The sequence below is a fragment of the Oncorhynchus nerka genome, linkage group LG7 (genome assembly GCF_034236695.1).
Source record: "Oncorhynchus nerka isolate Pitt River linkage group LG7, Oner_Uvic_2.0, whole genome shotgun sequence".
NCBI classification, from domain to species: domain Eukaryota; kingdom Metazoa; phylum Chordata; class Actinopteri; order Salmoniformes; family Salmonidae; genus Oncorhynchus; species Oncorhynchus nerka.
The window spans coordinates 78,360,838-78,379,303 of record NC_088402.1 but is presented as its reverse complement, the minus strand read 5'-3'; the positions used below and the strand labels follow the sequence as shown (position 1 = coordinate 78,379,303).

At 40.3% G+C, this 18,466-nt stretch overlaps 1 protein-coding gene across 3 annotated transcripts in view; it reads right to left on the bottom strand.

Moving 5' to 3' along the window:
• Nucleotides 1-2,510: 2,510 nt before the first annotated feature.
• The window catches only part of LOC115132452 (nuclear factor of activated T-cells, cytoplasmic 2-like), a 44,697-nt gene continuing 28,741 nt past the window's right edge, over nt 2,511-18,466 (bottom strand). For all 3 annotated transcript variants that reach the window (XM_029665117.2, XM_029665116.2, XM_029665119.2), the window contains exon 10: nt 2,511-5,556. In XM_029665117.2, the coding sequence (XP_029520977.2) occupies nt 5,501-5,556 (56 nt within the window). In that variant the 3' untranslated portion in view covers nt 2,511-5,500. The remainder of the gene's footprint in view (nt 5,557-18,466) is intronic.

Below are 18,466 nucleotides of genomic sequence, written 5' to 3'. Positions count from 1 at the left end.
AGAGGAACTCTAGAGCTCTCAGAGTGACCATTGAGTTCTTGGTCACCTCCCTGACCAAGGCCCTTTTCCCCAATTGCTCAGTTTGGCCGGGTGGATAGCTCTAGGAAGAGTCTTGGTGGTTCCAAACTTCTTCCATTTAAGTATGATGGAGGCCACTGTGTTCTTGGGGACCTTCAATGCTGCAGACCTTCAATGCTGTACCCTTCCACAGATCTGTGCCTCGACACAATCCTGTCTCAGAGCTCTACGGACAATTCCTTTGACCTCATGGCTTGGTTTTTACTCTGACATGCACTGTCAACTGTGGGACCTTATATAGACAAGTGTGTGCCTTTACAAATCATGTCCAATCAATTGAATTTGCCGCGTTGTAGAAACATCTCAAGGATGATAAATGGAAACAATGTGCACCTGAGCTCAATTTCGAGTCTCATAGCAAAGGGTCTGAATACTTATGATAATAAGGTATTTCTGTTTTTTATCTTTAATACACTTGCAAAAAAAATGTAAACCTATTTTTGCTTCGTCATTATGCGGTATTGTGTGTAGATTGCTGATTATTTTTTATTTATTTTTTAATGAATTTTACAATAAGGCTGTAACGTAACAGAATGTGGAAAAAGTCAAGGGGTCTGAATACTTTCCGAAGGCACTGCATACAAATATAGTATTTTTCTTATAGCATACAAATACACCCCTGACATTTAATGAAAACATACAAAATCTTACCAGATCCTTATTAGATTTTTGTCCAAATCTTCTTCTGCCATACAAGATTCGTATTTGATTTTCATGATTCTTTTCCATGTGGGTAATGGTGATGTATTTACAATTTTGCGTAAGGCTAACTCAATAATATTACAGTCTACGGAGTCAAGTAATGACATCAGAGTGTAATGAATGAAATTCCAATCACTTTAAGGCTCTCATGATTTGTTTGTTCTGGATCAATGTCACGTAGTCAATCAGTACTATAGCGGTCTGATCTCATTATTGACCCATTTGGAAAGAAAGGGCACATGAGTCACAGGCCACGGCATGTCTCTTAAGAGTGTGGGTGAAAAACTCTCATCCAGCTATCGAGCCCATCTAGTCCACATGCTGTGTTTTCTCACACGTGTTATGATGTCATAGGCAGAGACTTCCTGAATACAGGGTGCATTTACAGAGTCCTCCTCCAGTGAGTCCTGCCACCAAAATTAGGCTCCAAACCTGCAGTCTCCTGGCAACGGGGCTTACAGGGCTATAGTGAACACTTTGTTGTTATTTGTTTGAGGGATGGGTGTGGTTGTAAGTGTGTGTGTGTACGTTTTTAACTATAGTTGTGGGAATAGTAAACTTGTAGCTTGCACTTGCTAGCTAATTTGTCCTATTTAGCTAGCTTGCTCTTGCTAGCTAAATTTGTCCTGGCATATAAACATTGAGTTGTTATTTTACCTGAAATGCACAAGGTCCTCTACTCCGCCAATTAATACACACAAAAAACGGTCAACCAAATCGTTTCTAGTCAACTCTCCTCCTTCCAGGCATTTTCTTCTCTTGACTTTATATTGCGATTGGCAAATTTCATAAATTAGGTAAATTACCGTCACTGACCTCATTCGTCTTTCAGGCACCCACGTGGGTATAACCAATGAGGAGATGGCACATGGGTACCTGCTTCTATAAACCAATGAGGAGATGGGAGAGGCAGGACTTGCAGCACGATCTGCATCAGAAATATAACTGACTTCTGTTTTAGCCCTTGGCAACGCAGACGCTCCTTGGCACGCACAAGCAGTGTGCGTGCAATAATTGAATAACATAGATTTCAAAATGTATTTTGTAACGCTCGCGCACACGACACGAGCGGTGTAGTCAGCCTGTTAGTCCTTGGCAATGCAAACGCTCGTTGGCGTGTGCGAGCAGTGTGGGTGCAATAATTGAATAATAAAGATTTCTAAATTTGTTTTTGCAACCCTCGCGCACGTGATGCGAACAGTGTAGTCAGCCTGTTAGGCTTAAGGTTAGGTTTTCGGGTTAGGGAAAATAGGATTTTGAATGGGACTGAATTGTGTGTCCCCACAAGTTTAGTTAAACAAGAATGTGTGTGCGTGTGTGTGTGAGGTGTCACTGAGTTTGTCTGTAATAGGTGAAGCTGTGGTAAAATATGTACACGAAGAAAGGATAACAGAAATGGTCACCTCATTGATGAGTTAGGCAGGAGGAGAGGGGGGAGGAGTGAGAGAGGGTTGGGGTACTATAGCCTAGGTTAAGATATTTCTTTAACCTACTGTAGTATGAGTCACGGACTCTTAGGGTCTGCTGATATCTATTTTCCCATCACAGTCTAAAGAGAGGCATCAGTGACTATACCTACTGTAGCTAGCCAACAACCAATAGAGGAAGCAACATAATAAAAATCATGAAACTGATTTAAACTGATGTTCTGGATAAGGATGACTGAGGTATTGAAATGTACCTACGGTATGTCAAATGAATTGCAGAAAGATTGTACACAAAAATGACAATAACTGTAGAATTCTTTGTTTATGATTCATTGCTAGTTTAAAAATACAAGTTTTGCCTGGAAAAATAGAGATGAAAATGCCACAGTGTTAAGGAAACATACATCTGATATAGAACAGAAAACGTACAATACGGATCGTCAAGCAGCATAAAGACTATGGGGAATATGACTGCGTTCATTCAAGATGCACAGCTTTGCTTATAAACCTTGTAAGACATCTGAAACTAAAATATAATCTGTTTCTCTAATTTCAACATCCCTTTTAATATAAACGTTTTGACAGCTATATATATGGCTTATTACTAAAACACTGGGTTAACAAACATAATGAGAAAGCCAGAAAACAACTGATGCAGTTCATAAAACATACTTTTCTACTATACCCTATAACTACCAATAAAAAAGAGGACCACCAGAACCATTTATACAGTTGTAAGCAATTATCTATTTACAGTTAAGGGAGGGGAAAGCTATAAAGTTTACATTCAGCATATTTCAAACATAGTGTTTGCTGTACATTGAGAGAATGGCTCAATTAAAAAAGTCAGATATATTAGCTATTAACTATTACTATCTATATCTTTTCATAGCACATAAAAACGAATATAAAATATATCATATGAAATTAGTCAAAATGACATAGGCAGATTCAGTCTGGATCATTAACTTTTAAATCTTTGTACAATCATAGCAATGGCATTGACTTGGCAATGGTCAGGCATAAACTTTTTAAACTATTTGCAAAGTGTTTTTTTTGGGGGGGGGGGGTCTGCTTAAAACATTGAACATATTTTATTTGATATGTAACAAAACACCTACTTTCTGCACCAATCTCAGCTATCCCTTCTTATAATAATAAAAGCACTTTGAGCACTTGCTAGGCTATATACATGCAGTAAATCATATAGATTATTACGCAACACCAATCATTTTGCTCCAAAAAGACTTTTCATGTTTGAAAGTACATCAAATACACGTATAATGACAGTGACACTGAACAAGGAAAGCATAGCTCATCTTAGAAATGTAAGGCACAGTATGTACAGTGCAGGTAAGAATACCTGGGATGTTATTGTATAGGCAGACACTTATTAGCACTGCATATATAGCATGTTGTTCATTGTCATTACGGAAAAACTCAAAATGATATTAATTACACAAAATAGTAATAGGTAGGCTGTAATATATGTTATACACATATTATTAACATTTTGCTCTGTTGCAACAAAACATGCAACAGATTTGGATAAATGTTACAATCATATAGGCTACTAATAAATTGGGCACTCATTAGCAAGCATAGAAAGACTATCCCTTTAAGACCTGAATGTAGTCAGATGCATTGTAGACATGCAACACTCAAAACATTGCCTGCTTAGACATCTTCAGAACCTGCTAATTTTGTAATTGCATTTCCCCCTGATCTTTACCTGTGTAAGGATTTAGCATATCATTCTTTGAATATAAGCCTTTTGAGACTAATTCAATATCCAATAATTCATTGAGAAAGATTAAATACTTTTCTCTAAGCAGTATAATCACTGGCCCAGATGAGGCATCTGGCCAATCCACTGCTTATACTGTAATAAACATTTTAGTTACATTAAGTTCATCACATGACCCAAACACAATGAGGAAAACATATAAACGATGGAATAAAGACAACACACCATGTAAGAATATACATACACAAATATTCCCCTACTAAACAGTGCATACCACGTTCCAATTATTTCCTGGGAGGGAACTTCATGTGTTGTGCCGAATTGGTACATAACAACATAGAACACAAAAACATGTAGACAAGAAAATAAAAAATATGGAGAGGTGAAATTACAAGACAATATTTATTTGGTTATTAGCATGGCAGTGTTCGTCTCCTTTAGAGTAGCGAGATGAGATGATCAAAGTAAGCTCAAATTGTATCAAATAATACACATATCACAGTGAAATGTTGACATGTTGGCATATTTTATGAATGGTGTCATTGGTAGAATTGTCAACAAAAGATGGGTAAGAGAGTTTAAATTATTTTAAAGGTTTGCATATAGGCAAAGTACTTAAGTAAACATACTTTAAAGTACTACTTCAGTAGTTTTTGGGGGGTATCTGTACTTTACTTTTTATATTTTTGACAACTGACTTTTACTTCACTACATTTCTAAAGAAAATAATGTACTTTTAATTACATACATTTTCCAAGACACCCAAAAGTACTCGTTACATTTTGAATGCTTAACAGGACAGGAAAATGGTCCAATTCACATACTTATAAAGAGACTCACTAAAAACACATGCTTCTTTTGTAAATTATGTCTGGATATCCGTAAATAAAATAAAAACAAGAAAATTGTTACATCTCTATTGCTTAACATAAGGATTTTAAAATTATTATTTACACTTTTATTTTTGGTACTGAAGTATATTTTAGCAATTACATTTACTTTTGATACTGTATTTAAAACTAAATCATTTTTACTTTTACTCAAGTAGTATTTTACTGGGTGACTTTCACTTTTACTTAAGTCATTTTCTATTAACGTACAGTATCTTTACTTTTACTCAAGTATGACAATTGGGGACTTTTTCCACCACTGCATATTGGTTTAACAACCAGTAATGTTACAGCGACTGCCATGATTGTGACTTGTTTAGGAATTTTCACCCTCTCTTATTTATTGTACAGAAAAACATCCATTTGAATCCGATAAACCTAACTAGTAATAAAACAAGGCACAATCTAGTTTCTTTTGGGCCTGAAAACTAAGAAAATTGTCTTTGGCAGAACATTCTTTGGCGTTGAGTAAAAGGCAGAGAATATTTTAGCTGAGAAACAGTTATTTGAAGGAAACGGACAGAGCAGCCAAACTGCTGGTGGCTGGGGTTGATACACTGTAGGGCACACAGGGAGATGGGCACACAGGGAAGAAGAAGAGGTTCTCATGGCGACGAAGAGTGAGCTGCAGCTGTCCACTTCCTGTTTTCTGTCATCTATGTCTGACCTCTGGCCTGCACGCCGGTCAGATCCTTCCTTATGATCTCGTTTACTGCAGGGAGGAGAAGAGAAACAAATACAGGCTGTTAGTTAGTCAGAGCATCCAAGGTGTTTGCTGTAATACTGTATTTGATGTGTACTGTCATCTCTTCTTCCCAGGCAGCATTTCACAGCTCCAGGGAGGGCAATTTTCATTCCTGGCCTTTTCATATCTTCCTTTCTCTTTCAACAAACACTAACAAAAGGTACAGTATATTACACAGACAAAAAGGGCATAACATCTTGACAAAAACATACTGATCCTACAGTAAAACATCACCAAGGGAAACATGACACTAAGTACTACTGATTACTCTGTGTGCAAGTTGGCTGCGATAGCGACACCAGAAGACGTCACTACAGTGAGCTGCATTGGCACAGAGTGTCCACTAGGAGGACCATAGTGTTCCATTCTACCGCTCTTTTTTATTCCCCATCACTTCCTGTTGTTCTGCTGACAGCCAGGTGACACAGCACAGCAGTATAAATGGAAACTTCAGCGTTCTAAAAATAGACTCAGTCAAGTTGTGTGGAGTGCTTACACAGTGTACACACCACGCCATGTTTAAGGTGGGGGAAACACATTTTACACACATTGCGACGAGATTAAACCTGTCCAAAGTTCAAATGTCTGTTCTTGTCTGGGAGGTCTGTGATAAGGCTAAATATAGACATCTGTATTAAATTTAAATTGCCATCATGAAGTCATTCAAATATTTTACTATTTGAAAAGTCTACATACATTGAATGTAGGATTTCCTTTTTAGCTTGCCATGATCTGTGTTTTTATTTTATATTTAATATTTTTATTTCAACTTTATTTAACCAGGTAGGCTAGTTAAGAACAAGTTCTCATTTACAACTGCGACCTGGCCAAGATAAAGCATAGCAGTGTGAACAGAGAACACAGAGTTACACATGGAGTAAACAAACAAGTCAATAACACAGTAGAAAAAAATAGTCTATATACATTGTGTGCAAAAGGCATGAGGAGGTAGGCGAATAATTACAATTTTGCAGATTAACACTGGAGTGATAAATGATCAGATGGTCATGGGCAGGTAGAGATACTGGTGTGCAAAAGAGCAGAAAAGTAAATAAATAAAAACAGTATGGGGATGAGGTAGGTAAATTGGGTGGGCTATTTACCGGTGGACTATGTACAGCTGCAGATATCGGTTAGCTGCTCAGATAGCAGATGTTTAATGTTGGTGAGGGAGATAAAAGTCTCCAACTTCAGCGATTTTTGCAATTCGTTCCAGTCACAGGCAGCAGAGAACTGGAAGGAAAGGTGGCTAAATGAGGTGTTGGCTTTAGGGATGATCAGTGAGATACACCTGCTGGAGCGCGTGCTACGGGTGGGTGTTGCCATCGTGACCAGTGAACTGAGATAAGGCGGAGCTTTACCTAGCATGGACTTGTAGATGACCTGGAGCCAGTGGGTCTGGCGACGAATATGTAGCGAGGGCCAGCAGACTGGAGCATACAGGTCGCAGTAGTGGGTGGTATAAGGTGCTTTAGTAACAAAACGGATGGCACTGTGATAAACTGCATCCAGGTTGCTGAGTAGAGTATTGGAAGCTATTTTGTAGATGACATCGCTGAAGTCGAGGATCGGTAGGACAGTCAGTTTTACTAGGGTAAGTTTGGCGGCGTGAGTGAAGGAGGCTTTGTTGCGGAATAGAAAGCCGACTCTAGATTTGATTTTAGATTGGAGATGTTTGATATGAGTCTGGAAGGAGAGTTTACAGTCTAGCCAGACACCTAGGTACTTATAAATGTCCACATATTCTAGGTCGGAACCATCCAGGGTGGTGATGCTAGTCGGGCGTGCGGGTGCAGGCAGCGAACGGTTGAAAAGCATGCATTTGGTTTTAATGTATAGTGACTATAACAACATATTTATAGGCCTATAGTGAATGACAAAAAAATATGCCTATACTGTGGCTATAATGGCAAGGTGTCAAATGGAATAATGTGTCTCATTCATAACTAGAGCTAGATATTCACATGAAAATTAAGAGTGATTATATGACCTCACAAAAGCAATTAGAGTGCTACTGTAGCCGTAACTTACACCACAGCAGTTTTTGGTTCACATTGATAATGGGGGAAACCTGCAGTAAAGTTAAAGGACTGTCCAGTAGGTTGAACATGTACTGTAGTGGAGTCTGTCCAGATAGGCCACATCTTCCGTACTGCAGTCGGTCTGTCTTTATCAGTAACTAACAGCTCCAACAGGCCTGGAAGCACACTGTGTATACTGGCACTATGGACATAAGAGCCTGACGCCATGGCTTCTTGTTTGGACTTTTAGGGAACACATACATTTTAAGACATGCCCAAAATGGAGGGGGAAAAGTGTGAGTGTGACAGTGACATCATTTGAGTTTAATGCATTTTATTCATTAATGTAGTACATAAAAGCTGACCATATTCATGGTTACCTGCTGTATACTATATTAGTATGTTTTAAACATTCACAGGGAGGTTGTGTCTCACTTAATACAATAGTTTAATAGAGCAAACTCTGCTAATATGAAGCATCCTAAAATATGATCAATCTTTTTCACTTCAAAGGGATGAATGAGATAATATAGAGTGAGTAAGATAGTAAGCAGCACCATATTATGTATTGTGCTTTGTTTTAGAGTCGGGTTTAAGGGAACTCAATATGCAACAGGCTTTTAGGAGGCCTATTTAAAAGTTGTGATTGTTTTAAATTAAAATGGTTAAAAATATATTTTTTAAATAGCTTCTTAGCAAAGAGCAATTTCTCAAGCAAGAATTTGGCAAGGAGAGTACGAGAGTGGTGTGACATGGGAGGGCAAAACTGAAAACTTGCTATTTTATTTTACCTTTATTTAACTAGGCAAGTCAGTTAAGAACAAATTCTTATTTTCAATGACAGTCTAGGAACAGTGGGTTAACTACCTTGTTCAGGGGCAGACCGATAGATTTTTACCTTGGGGATCGGGGATTCGATCTTGCAACCTTTCGGTTACTAGTTCAACACTCTAACCACTAGGCTACCTGCCGCCCAGCTATTATTGGCAGAGAGGTTTGGAACTCTTTCTTATCGGTCTATTAACTAATTTATTTCACCAGGCAGCCCAAAACTCCATCCCACCAAAACAAGCCAATATTTCAGGCGGTCTTTTCAAACAACTCTCATGCTAAAAGGGCATCAAGTTTTTGACTGCACTGGGCCTTTAAAGCAGTGATCTATATAGTGGAACAAGGGAAATGGTGTCGCCTTTAAACAGCAAGTTAAGCGGACAGACATGAGATAAAACATTCTAAGTTATTGCAAGTCACTGAGTTATTTATCAGATGTGGGAGTTAGAAATAATTTTGCCTGACAAACAACCCATAAGCTGAGCTAAACCATTGGCAGCTCAGCAAGCTGCAGACCTTCTTATATCATTAAGAGTAGCAGCAAGTCTATCCTCCTCCTCCCTCTGTCTCTGATCATCTGCAGATGTGAAAGAGAAATAAACCTTGGCCTTTTATAACAGCTCAACACTAAGCACACTTTATAGAGCAGAGCAGAGCTGCATCTGAAATAGGGAGGGAGGCAAACCAACTAGTGGCCAAACCGGCCCGGGTGCTCCAGCTCTCTCTGCTGTCATCACAACCACAACCTAAACGTCCATGTTTATTTTAGTTTCTAGTGGAATTCCCTTTGACACCTAATGCCTTAAATAAACTTTCATCTCCCCAATGGGGCCACAGGATTTTCCTGAGTATAAAAAAGGGGTTTAGAGAGGCGAGTGGTGCACCAAAGAAGTTACACAGTAGAGAGCTTTAACTGAGCCTCATGAAGGGTTGGCATGGCCATTTGAGGCTGGCCCAGGGAACACTCAGACTTAACCATACAATAGGTGAGTGTCTGGCTTTAGCGTCCTGCGCCAATGAACGTGTTTGTTTACCAACCAGAGGTGGGAGAGAGAGAGAGAGACACACTCATACGCACACAGTACAGTACTGTAGCTGACTCAGTCACTTCACATTGCCTACTGTGAGGTGGGGGAGTGTGTGTGTGTGTGTGTATGTGTGTGTGTGTGTCTGAGAGGGTTGCCTGGGGGACTTTGTTGGCAACATGAGAAGAATCAACCCACAGAACAAGTGGCATGGGTAGACAGACAGACAGACAGACAGACAGACAGACAGACAGACAGACAGACAGACAGACAGACAGACAGACAGACAGACAGACAGACAGACAGACAGACAGACAGACAGACAGACAGACAGACAGACAGACCTGACCACCAGACCTGACCACCAGAACTTCTACCTTCAACTGTCAGAGAGCAAAAAAGGTGTATGATGTTACACAAGTTTCCATTACACTTGAGTATAAATCACAGCCATTCAAAAGTTAAATTCTCAGAATACAGTATGCTATATAACACAGTTTAGTTTCTTAACTCTGGTTCCCTGTATTAGTGTGGGTATGTTGCTATTGTTGTCTTTCCTCTGCTCACTGGTAAGTGGGACATCAGTGACCTGAAACTAATGTGTGTTCACCAAGCTGTTTTCCTGTGTGCTTTATCTCTGAACGGTAGCTCTCCTTCTGCACGCTGGAATCATTTCACCTGCTCCACTGCCTCTGGGGTTAATTCCAGTCAGATTCACTACAACTACAACATGGAAAGCTGCAGGTACTAGAGTGTGTCCCAACTCCCATCCTTCACAAGGAAATCACTTTCTAGGTTGTGGACAACATCCTTAAAGTATAAAGAACGTTGTAGGCCTATATACACACACACAAAGCCCCTAGCTTCTGATAAAGGCCTTTTGAGTACAGTATGAACTGTGAAGTTCATTCCATGTTTTGATTTTACTCATAGTGAAATACATTACTTTCTTCTGTTGTCCTTGACCTCTGTGACGCGACAGAGAGCAGCGCTACTCTGATGATACAGTTCTAGAATCTAAACTAACCACGAGTCATGGTGCTCCAGAGTTGAACACTTTCAAAATGAGCAAGGTGTGAAAGACACTCAAGAGTGACTCATTTGAAAATTGTATTTCTCAGAAAATGTCTTTGTGATGTTCAAATAAATGAATGTTTTGCGCATAAAACACAACTTGACATCTTAGTAGAGAAAGACCAATGGGGCTTTCTGCATTGCCCTGTCTTCCTGTGCTGTGTTTGAACGTTGAAGGGAAGGTTTGAAGGTGAGGCGAGGGTGGCACATGTTCTATTCCATTTCTACAGCTACTGTACATAACTACCACTTGTATTGGGTGGGTGGATTCATATCCTATACAACATAACTGACGGATGTTTCTGAGTAAAAATATTCTTCTGATGCTCTGTCTCAAAGTGCACCTATAGTTGTGCCTTTTTGAAATATTATATAAAAGGTGTCCTCCCACTCTGCCTAGAGCGGGTGAAAATGTGCTACAGTGAGAAAATGTCACTACCTTATGTTGTAAAATATATTGTACCAAGACACATATGATTATTCATGTTCTGAATCATTCAGTGGGGTCTTTCTCTAACATATCTCTAACATATATTTATCTATTTTATTTATTTATTTTGCTCCTTTGCACCCCATTATTTTTATTTATACTTTGCACATTCTTCCACTGCAAATCCACAATTCCAGTGTTTTACTTGCTATATTTTATTTACTTTGCCACCATGGCCTTTTTTTTGCCTTTACCTCCCTTATCTCACCTCATTTGCTCACAACGTATATAGACTTGTTTCTACTGTATTATTGACTGTATGTTTGTTTTACTCCATGTGTAACTCTGTCGTGGTATGTGTCGAACTGCTTTGCTTTATCTTGGCCAGGTCGCAATTGTAAATGAGAACTTGTTCTCAACTTGCCTACCTGGTTAAATAAAGGTGAAATAAAATAAATAAATAAATAAAATATCAATTACATTATATCCAAAAAGTCAGATTTCACAACCTAATACATCTGATAATAACCACAGAACTCTGTTGACATAACGGTGCAGGTTTCTCGTAACAATGTTTGAGGATTTTACATTTTGTGGTCGTCGTCTTCAAAGTTGTTTCCAAAAAGCTACATTAGCATGACACAAGCTGAATTAAATGTAAAAGGTTTTGAAAATATGCACTCAGTGCTCCGTTGACATTTCACAGGGATACGCTTGTTTTTGAGAGAAATTTTATAAAAAGAACAGGAATTTCAAATTAATCCAAAAACCGTACACTAAAATATGAAAATACAACATGTCTGAAATTAGCTGTTCAGCAATCTTATGGCTTGGGAGTAGAAGCTGGTCAGAAGTCTTTTGCCGTGTGGTAGCAGAGAAAACAGTCTATGACTGGGGTGGCTGGAGTCTTTGGCAATTTTTAGGGCCTTCCTCTGACACCGCCTAGTATAGATGTCCTGGATGGCAGGAAGCTTGGCCCAAGTGATTGCGTTGTCGTGCCCTCTTCACAACTGTTGGTGATGTGGAAGCCAAGGAACTTGAAGCTCTCAACCTGCTCCACTACAGTCACATCGATGAGAATGGGGGTGTGCTCAGCCTTCCTTTTCCTGTAGTCCAGGATCATCTCCTTTGTCTTGATCACGTTGAGGGACAGGTTGTTGTCCTGGCACCACACTTCCAGGTCTCTAACCTCCTCCCTATAGGCTGTCTCATTGTTGTCAGTGATCAGGCCTACCACTGTTGTGTCATTGGCAAACTTAATGGGTGAACAGAGAGTACAGGAGGGGACTAAGCACACACCCCTGAAGGGACCACGTGGCAGATGTGCTGTTGCCTACCCTACCACCTGGGAGCGGTCCATCAGGAAGTCCAGGATCCAGTTGCAGAGGGAGGTGTTTAGTCCCAGGGTCTTTAGCTTAGTGATGAGCTTTGAGGGCACTATGGTGTTGAATGCTGAGCTGTAGTCAATGAACAGCATTCTCACGTAGGTGTTCCATTTGTCCAGGTGGGAAAAGGCAGTGTTGAGTGCAATAGAGATTGCGTCATCTGTGCATCTGTTGTGGCGGTATGCAGATTGGATTGGGTCTAAGGTTTCTGGAATGATGGTGTTGATGTGAGCCATGACCAGCCTTTCAGGGCACTTTATTTGCTACAAACGTGAGTGCTACGGGTCGGTAGTCAGTTAGGCAGGTTACCTTGGTGTTCTTGGGCACAGGGACTTTGATGGTCTGCTTGAAACATATAGGTATTACAGCCTCGGCCAGGGACAGGTTGAAAATGTCAGTGAAGACACTTGCCAGTTGGTCAGTGCATGCGCGGAGTACACGTCCTGGTAGTCCGTCTGGCCCTGTGGCCTTCTGAATGTTGACTTTTTTGTAAAGGGCTTACTCACATTGGCTACGGCGAACGTGATAACACAGTTGTCCGGAACAGCTGGTGCTCTCATGCATGCTTCAGTGTTGCTTGCCTCGAAGTGTCCATAGAAGTCATTTAGCTCATCTGGTAGGCTTGTGTCACTGGATATGATTCAATCTTAGTCCTGTATTTACACGTTGCCTGTTTGATGGTTCAACTGAGGGCATAGAGGTCTTTCTTATAAGTGTCAGAGTTTGAGTCCCGCTCCTTGAAAGCGGCAGCTCTACCTTTTAACTCATTGCGGATGTTACCTGTAATCCGTAGCATGTACGTACGGTCACTGTGGGGACAACGTCATCAATGCACTTATTGATGAAGCCAGTGACTGATGTGGTATACTCCTCAATGCCATCAGATGAGTCCCGGAACATATTCCAGTCTATGCTAGCAAAACAGTCTCGTAGCTTAGCATCTGCGTAATCTGACCATTTCCGTATTGAGCGAGTCACTGGTACTTGATGCTTTAGTTTTTGCTTGTGAGCAGGAATCAGGAGGATAGAATTATGGTCAGATTTGCCAAATGGAGGGTGAGGGAGAGCTTTGTATCCATCTCTGTGTGTGGAGTAAAGGTGGTTTAGATTCCCCCCCCCTCTTGTTGCACATGTAACATGCTGGTAGAATGGATTTAAGTTTCCTTGCATTAAAGTGCCCAGCCACTAGGAGCGCCACCTCTGGATGAGCATTTTCTTGTTTGTTTATGGCTTTATACAGCTCGTTGAGTATGGAATTAGTGCCAGCATCGGTTTGTGGTGTTCAATAGACAGCTACGAAAAATATAGATGAAAACTCTCTTGGTAAATAGTGTGGTCTACAGCTTATCATGAGATACTCGACCTCAGGCGAGCAAAATCTTGATACTTAATATTCGATTTTTCGCACCAGCTGTTATTGACAAATAGACACACACCACCACCCCTTGTCTTACCGGAGGCAGCTGTTCTGTCTTGCCGATGCATGGAAAAATCAGCCAACTGTATATTGTCCATGTCGTCGTTCAGCCACGACTCGGTTAAACATAAGATATTACAGTTTTTAATGTCCCATTGGTAGGATAGTCTTGATCGGAGCTCATCCAGTTTATTCTCCAATGATTGGACAATGGCCAATAAGAAGGATGGTAGAGGTGGGTTACTCACTCAACAAAAAATTCTCACAGGGCACCCAGACCTGTGTCCCCTTTATCTGTGTCTTCTCTTCACACGAATGACAGGGATTTGGGCCTGGTCGGGTATCTGGAGTAAGTTCAGTTTGAGGTGAGTAATCGATGTTCTGATATCCAGAAGCTCTTTCGGTCATAAGAGACGGTGGCAGAAACATTTTGTACAAAATAAGTTACAAATAATGCATAAAAAGCATAAAAAAGCACAATTGGTTAGGAGCCATTATTATGTCGTCTTTATTGCTTTAAGCTTTACATAATGTGTTCTGAATTTATTATTTACAATGCTTTGGGATTAAAGAGGGCACTTAAATGTAGTACTTCCCCAATTAATATTTTTTATGAGATTTCCAGGAAGATGGTGAATTGTTCAAGTAGCTAACAGAATAGAGGGAAGACTTTACATGGAGGGATCTTGCTAGGGCGCTCTGAGATCAACACCTTGATGTTAGGGAGGAGGATCAAACACAGTCCAACCAGTATGACTCTCCCAGTTACTCTGTGTTAATTCAGAAACAGTAAATGCTGTTGCTGTTTACGGAGGGAAACACTATTAGGCCATCCAAAACTCAATTCCACTCATCCACTCCTGTACCCTTTATTTCAATTTAATTTTTTCCATCTGAACTCGGTCCCTTCCCTCTTCCTGCTGCTGCTTTTCTCCCGACTCCCACACTTATAGCTATCTTACGGAGAGCAGGCTGGATTTTCTGGAAGAGAGCAGCTGCAAATAGGAATTTATTGTGCCAGATTGGCAGAATCCCGGGCAGGAGATGGAAAAAAGCAAATCCTCCAGTGGGTTCCCCCACAGAATTGAGGGGTGTGGGGCCAAGGAGAAACCCTGGCCAAGTACAACAAACAAAGAGGCTTTCCCCGGATCTCCGAGGCAGCCCGTTCCACTGTTTGACAATGGTTGCCATGGAACTTGTTTTTCAGATCATAACAGTGTCAACATCTCCAGGCGATTGGTCAGGAGAACTGGCTGCTGCCTTTTTCCCTTTTCATTTCAGAGAATGAAATTTTAAAAAAGAGAAGTGTAATTTGACAGTTGTGGCTGCTTTGTGTGATATGTTGTCTCTACCTTGCCCTTTGTGCTGTTGTCTGAGCCCAATAATGTTTGTACCATGTGTTGCTACCATGCTGTGTTGTCATGTGTTGCTGCCTTGCTATGTTGTTGTCTTAGGTCTCTCTTTATGTAGTGTTGTCTCTCTTGTTGTGATGTGTGTTTAGTCTTATATTAATAGTGGATTTATTTGTTTATTTTTAATCCCAGGCCCCCATCCCCGCAGGAGGCCTTTTGGTAGGCTGTCATTGTAAATAGGAATTTGTTCTTAACTGACTTGCCTAGTTAAATAAATAAAATAAATGTAATGATATGTGGCGATGCCAGAGAAACCCATCTCTCTCTCTGACAGGGTTGTGGTGAACTGAACCACAGGGTTGTCAGGTCCTTCAGACCACAGATCACCAGGGTTACAACCCTTCAACATGGTCTGGGAGCTGCCCTGAGACTGACGAGGACTAGCTACCTCTCCATCCCAACCAGAGAGGACTAGCTACCTACCTCTCCATCCCAACCAGAGGTTTAAAAGGTCAACATCATCATCAGGTCTGGTGATCACACTGTAATAACATGTCGTTTGGATTGGAAGGGGCACAACAAAAATGGATGGGTATAAGACCATGACTTCTGGATGTGGTCTGTTATTCTGATCTCACAGGGTAATAATATTAATAATGAGGCTGACACAGGTTAAATATAAATATATGACTCATAAACCATGTTATTTCCACCTTGAGGAACATACGTAACTACATTTCCTGGCCATTTCCTATTGGGGGGGACGGGGTTAAAAAATATATATTTAAAAAAAACACCTTTATAATAAAACATTTGCAGGTTAACAATAAGATACATTTCCTAATGTGATGAGCAGCCAAGATTCGGGACAAGATTAGGTAACGTTAGTCACTGCAGCCTAAGTTAATTTAACTCTGTTTACAATACAAAATAGACTTGTGGACAGAGCAGCGCATATTTCTTTGTAAGTTACTGCATAACAATGTGTGTGAGAAAGAGAGAAAACGAGAGGGGTGTTGTAATTTAATTAGTAAACACAAGATTGTGCCTATTTAAACTGAGCACAAATAGACAGCAAAGCAATCCATCGCAAAGAAAAGATCTCAATCCAGCACCAGTAGGTAGAAAGCGCATTTGCCACTCGCTGGGCCACACCCAATACTGTGTTGCTTGCTGGATAGTGGGCTAGTATGCATACACGTTTGACATGGGCAGGAGCAGACCAGCGAGTCAAGGGCGAGAGAATGCCATGTTCCTAATTTAATATTGTTTTAATTCCCTTTTTGACACCTTTAGAACTGTAAACTAATAAAAAATAGAAGTGGAAGACTATTTGAGAGCATTTCTCCAGATCATTTGATATTCACCACATTAGTCAAAACAGGAACATTTGACATATGGCTTGAAATTAATAAGGTAATTATCTCAGAGACAAATGTCCTCATGTCTCCTTCCTATATCCCCCCAACAGAATCCACATACTTTAACGATGACAGCTTCTCCATCCTAGAGGGGGAGATCAACCATTTCCATGTACTAGTCTGTGGCGACCTAAATGCCAGAATAGGACAAGAACCTGACACTCAGCACACAGGGGGACAAACACCTACCTGGAGGTGACAGCATTCCCTGCCTAATATGCCCCCCTAGGCACAACTGTGATAAAACAACCAACAAAAACGGGTCACAAGTCCTGCAGCTCAGTCACACGCTGGGTCTGTACATAGTCCACAGCTCATCCCTTGGCAGTAGTACTGTAGATTACTTTATCACTAACCTCAACCCAGAGTCTCTCAGAGCGTTCACAGTCAGCCACTGACACCACTATCAGTCTACTTGAACAGAGCAATATTCAACTATGAGGCATCAAAGCCAAAGTAACTGAACAATACTAAGACATGCTACAGATGGAAGGAAAATAGTGTAAAAACTTTCCCAAAAAACTATTAGGCAACAAATTCAATCCCTTTTAGACAACTTCATGGACAAAACATTTCACTGTAATAGTGAAGGTGTAAACTTGGCAGTAGGAAACCTAAACAGTATATTTAACCTTTCAGCGTCCCTATCAAAAAAAAAAAAAAAGCAAGCAGACAACCTAAGAACATTTTAAACAATGACAAATGGTTTGATGAAAATTTCAAAACCTAAGAAGAAACTGAGAAACCAAAAACATAGAGACCTTCACTACTGTGAATCACTAAAATACACTACGGCAAAAGAAAGAACAGCATTTCAGAAATCAGCTCAATGTAATTTAATAATCCATAGAATCTAACCACTTCTGTGAAAATTGGAACACACTAAACAAACATGAAGAGTTATTCAAAACAGATGTATGGATAAACTACTTCAATAACAAGTCTTAATATCAATAACAAGTCTTAAAATCAGCTATCAAGGACTTCCAGAACCTACTGGATTTTCCAATTATATTGAATGAACTACAGGACAAAAAGGCCTGTGGTGTTGATGTTATCCTAAATTACATGATAAAATATACAGACCACAAATTCCAATTGGCTACACTAACCATCATCCTTAGCTCTGGCATCTCCCCCAATATTTGGAACCAAGGACTGATCCCTCCAATCCACAAAAGTAGAGACAAATTTAACCCCAATATCTTCGGTGGGATATGTGTCAACAGCAACCTTAGGAAAATCCTATGCATTATCATTGACAACAAACTTGTATATTTCCTCAGTGAAATCAATGTACTGAGCAAATGTCAAATAGGCTTTTTGCCAAATTACTATAAGACAGACCACATATTCACCCTGCACACCCTAATTGGCAAACAAACCACACAAAGGCAATGTCTTCTCATGCTTTGTTGATTTCAAAAAAGCTTTTGACTCAATTTGGCATGCGGGTCTGCAATACAAATTGATAGAAAGTGGTTTTGGGGGAAAAACATATGACATTCTAAAATCCAACAAGTGTGCAGTTAAAATGGGCAATAAACACACATTTCTTACCACTGGGCCGTGGGTGAGACAGGGATGTAGCTTGAGCCCAACCCTCTTCAACATATGTATCAACGAATTGGTGAGGGCACTAGAACAGCCTGCAGCACCCGGCCTCACCCTACTAGAATCTGAAGCCAAATGTCTACTCTTTGCTGATGATCTAGTGCTTCTCTCCAGTATCTTCTGCACAGATTCTGTCACACCAGGGCCCTGACAGTAAATCTCAGTAAGACAAAAATAATGTTGTTTCCGAAAAAGGTCCAGTTGCCAGGACCACAAATACAAATTCCATCTAGACGCCGTTGCCCTGGAGCATACAAACAACTGTACCAACCTTGGCCTAAACATCAGCACCACAAGTAACTTCCAC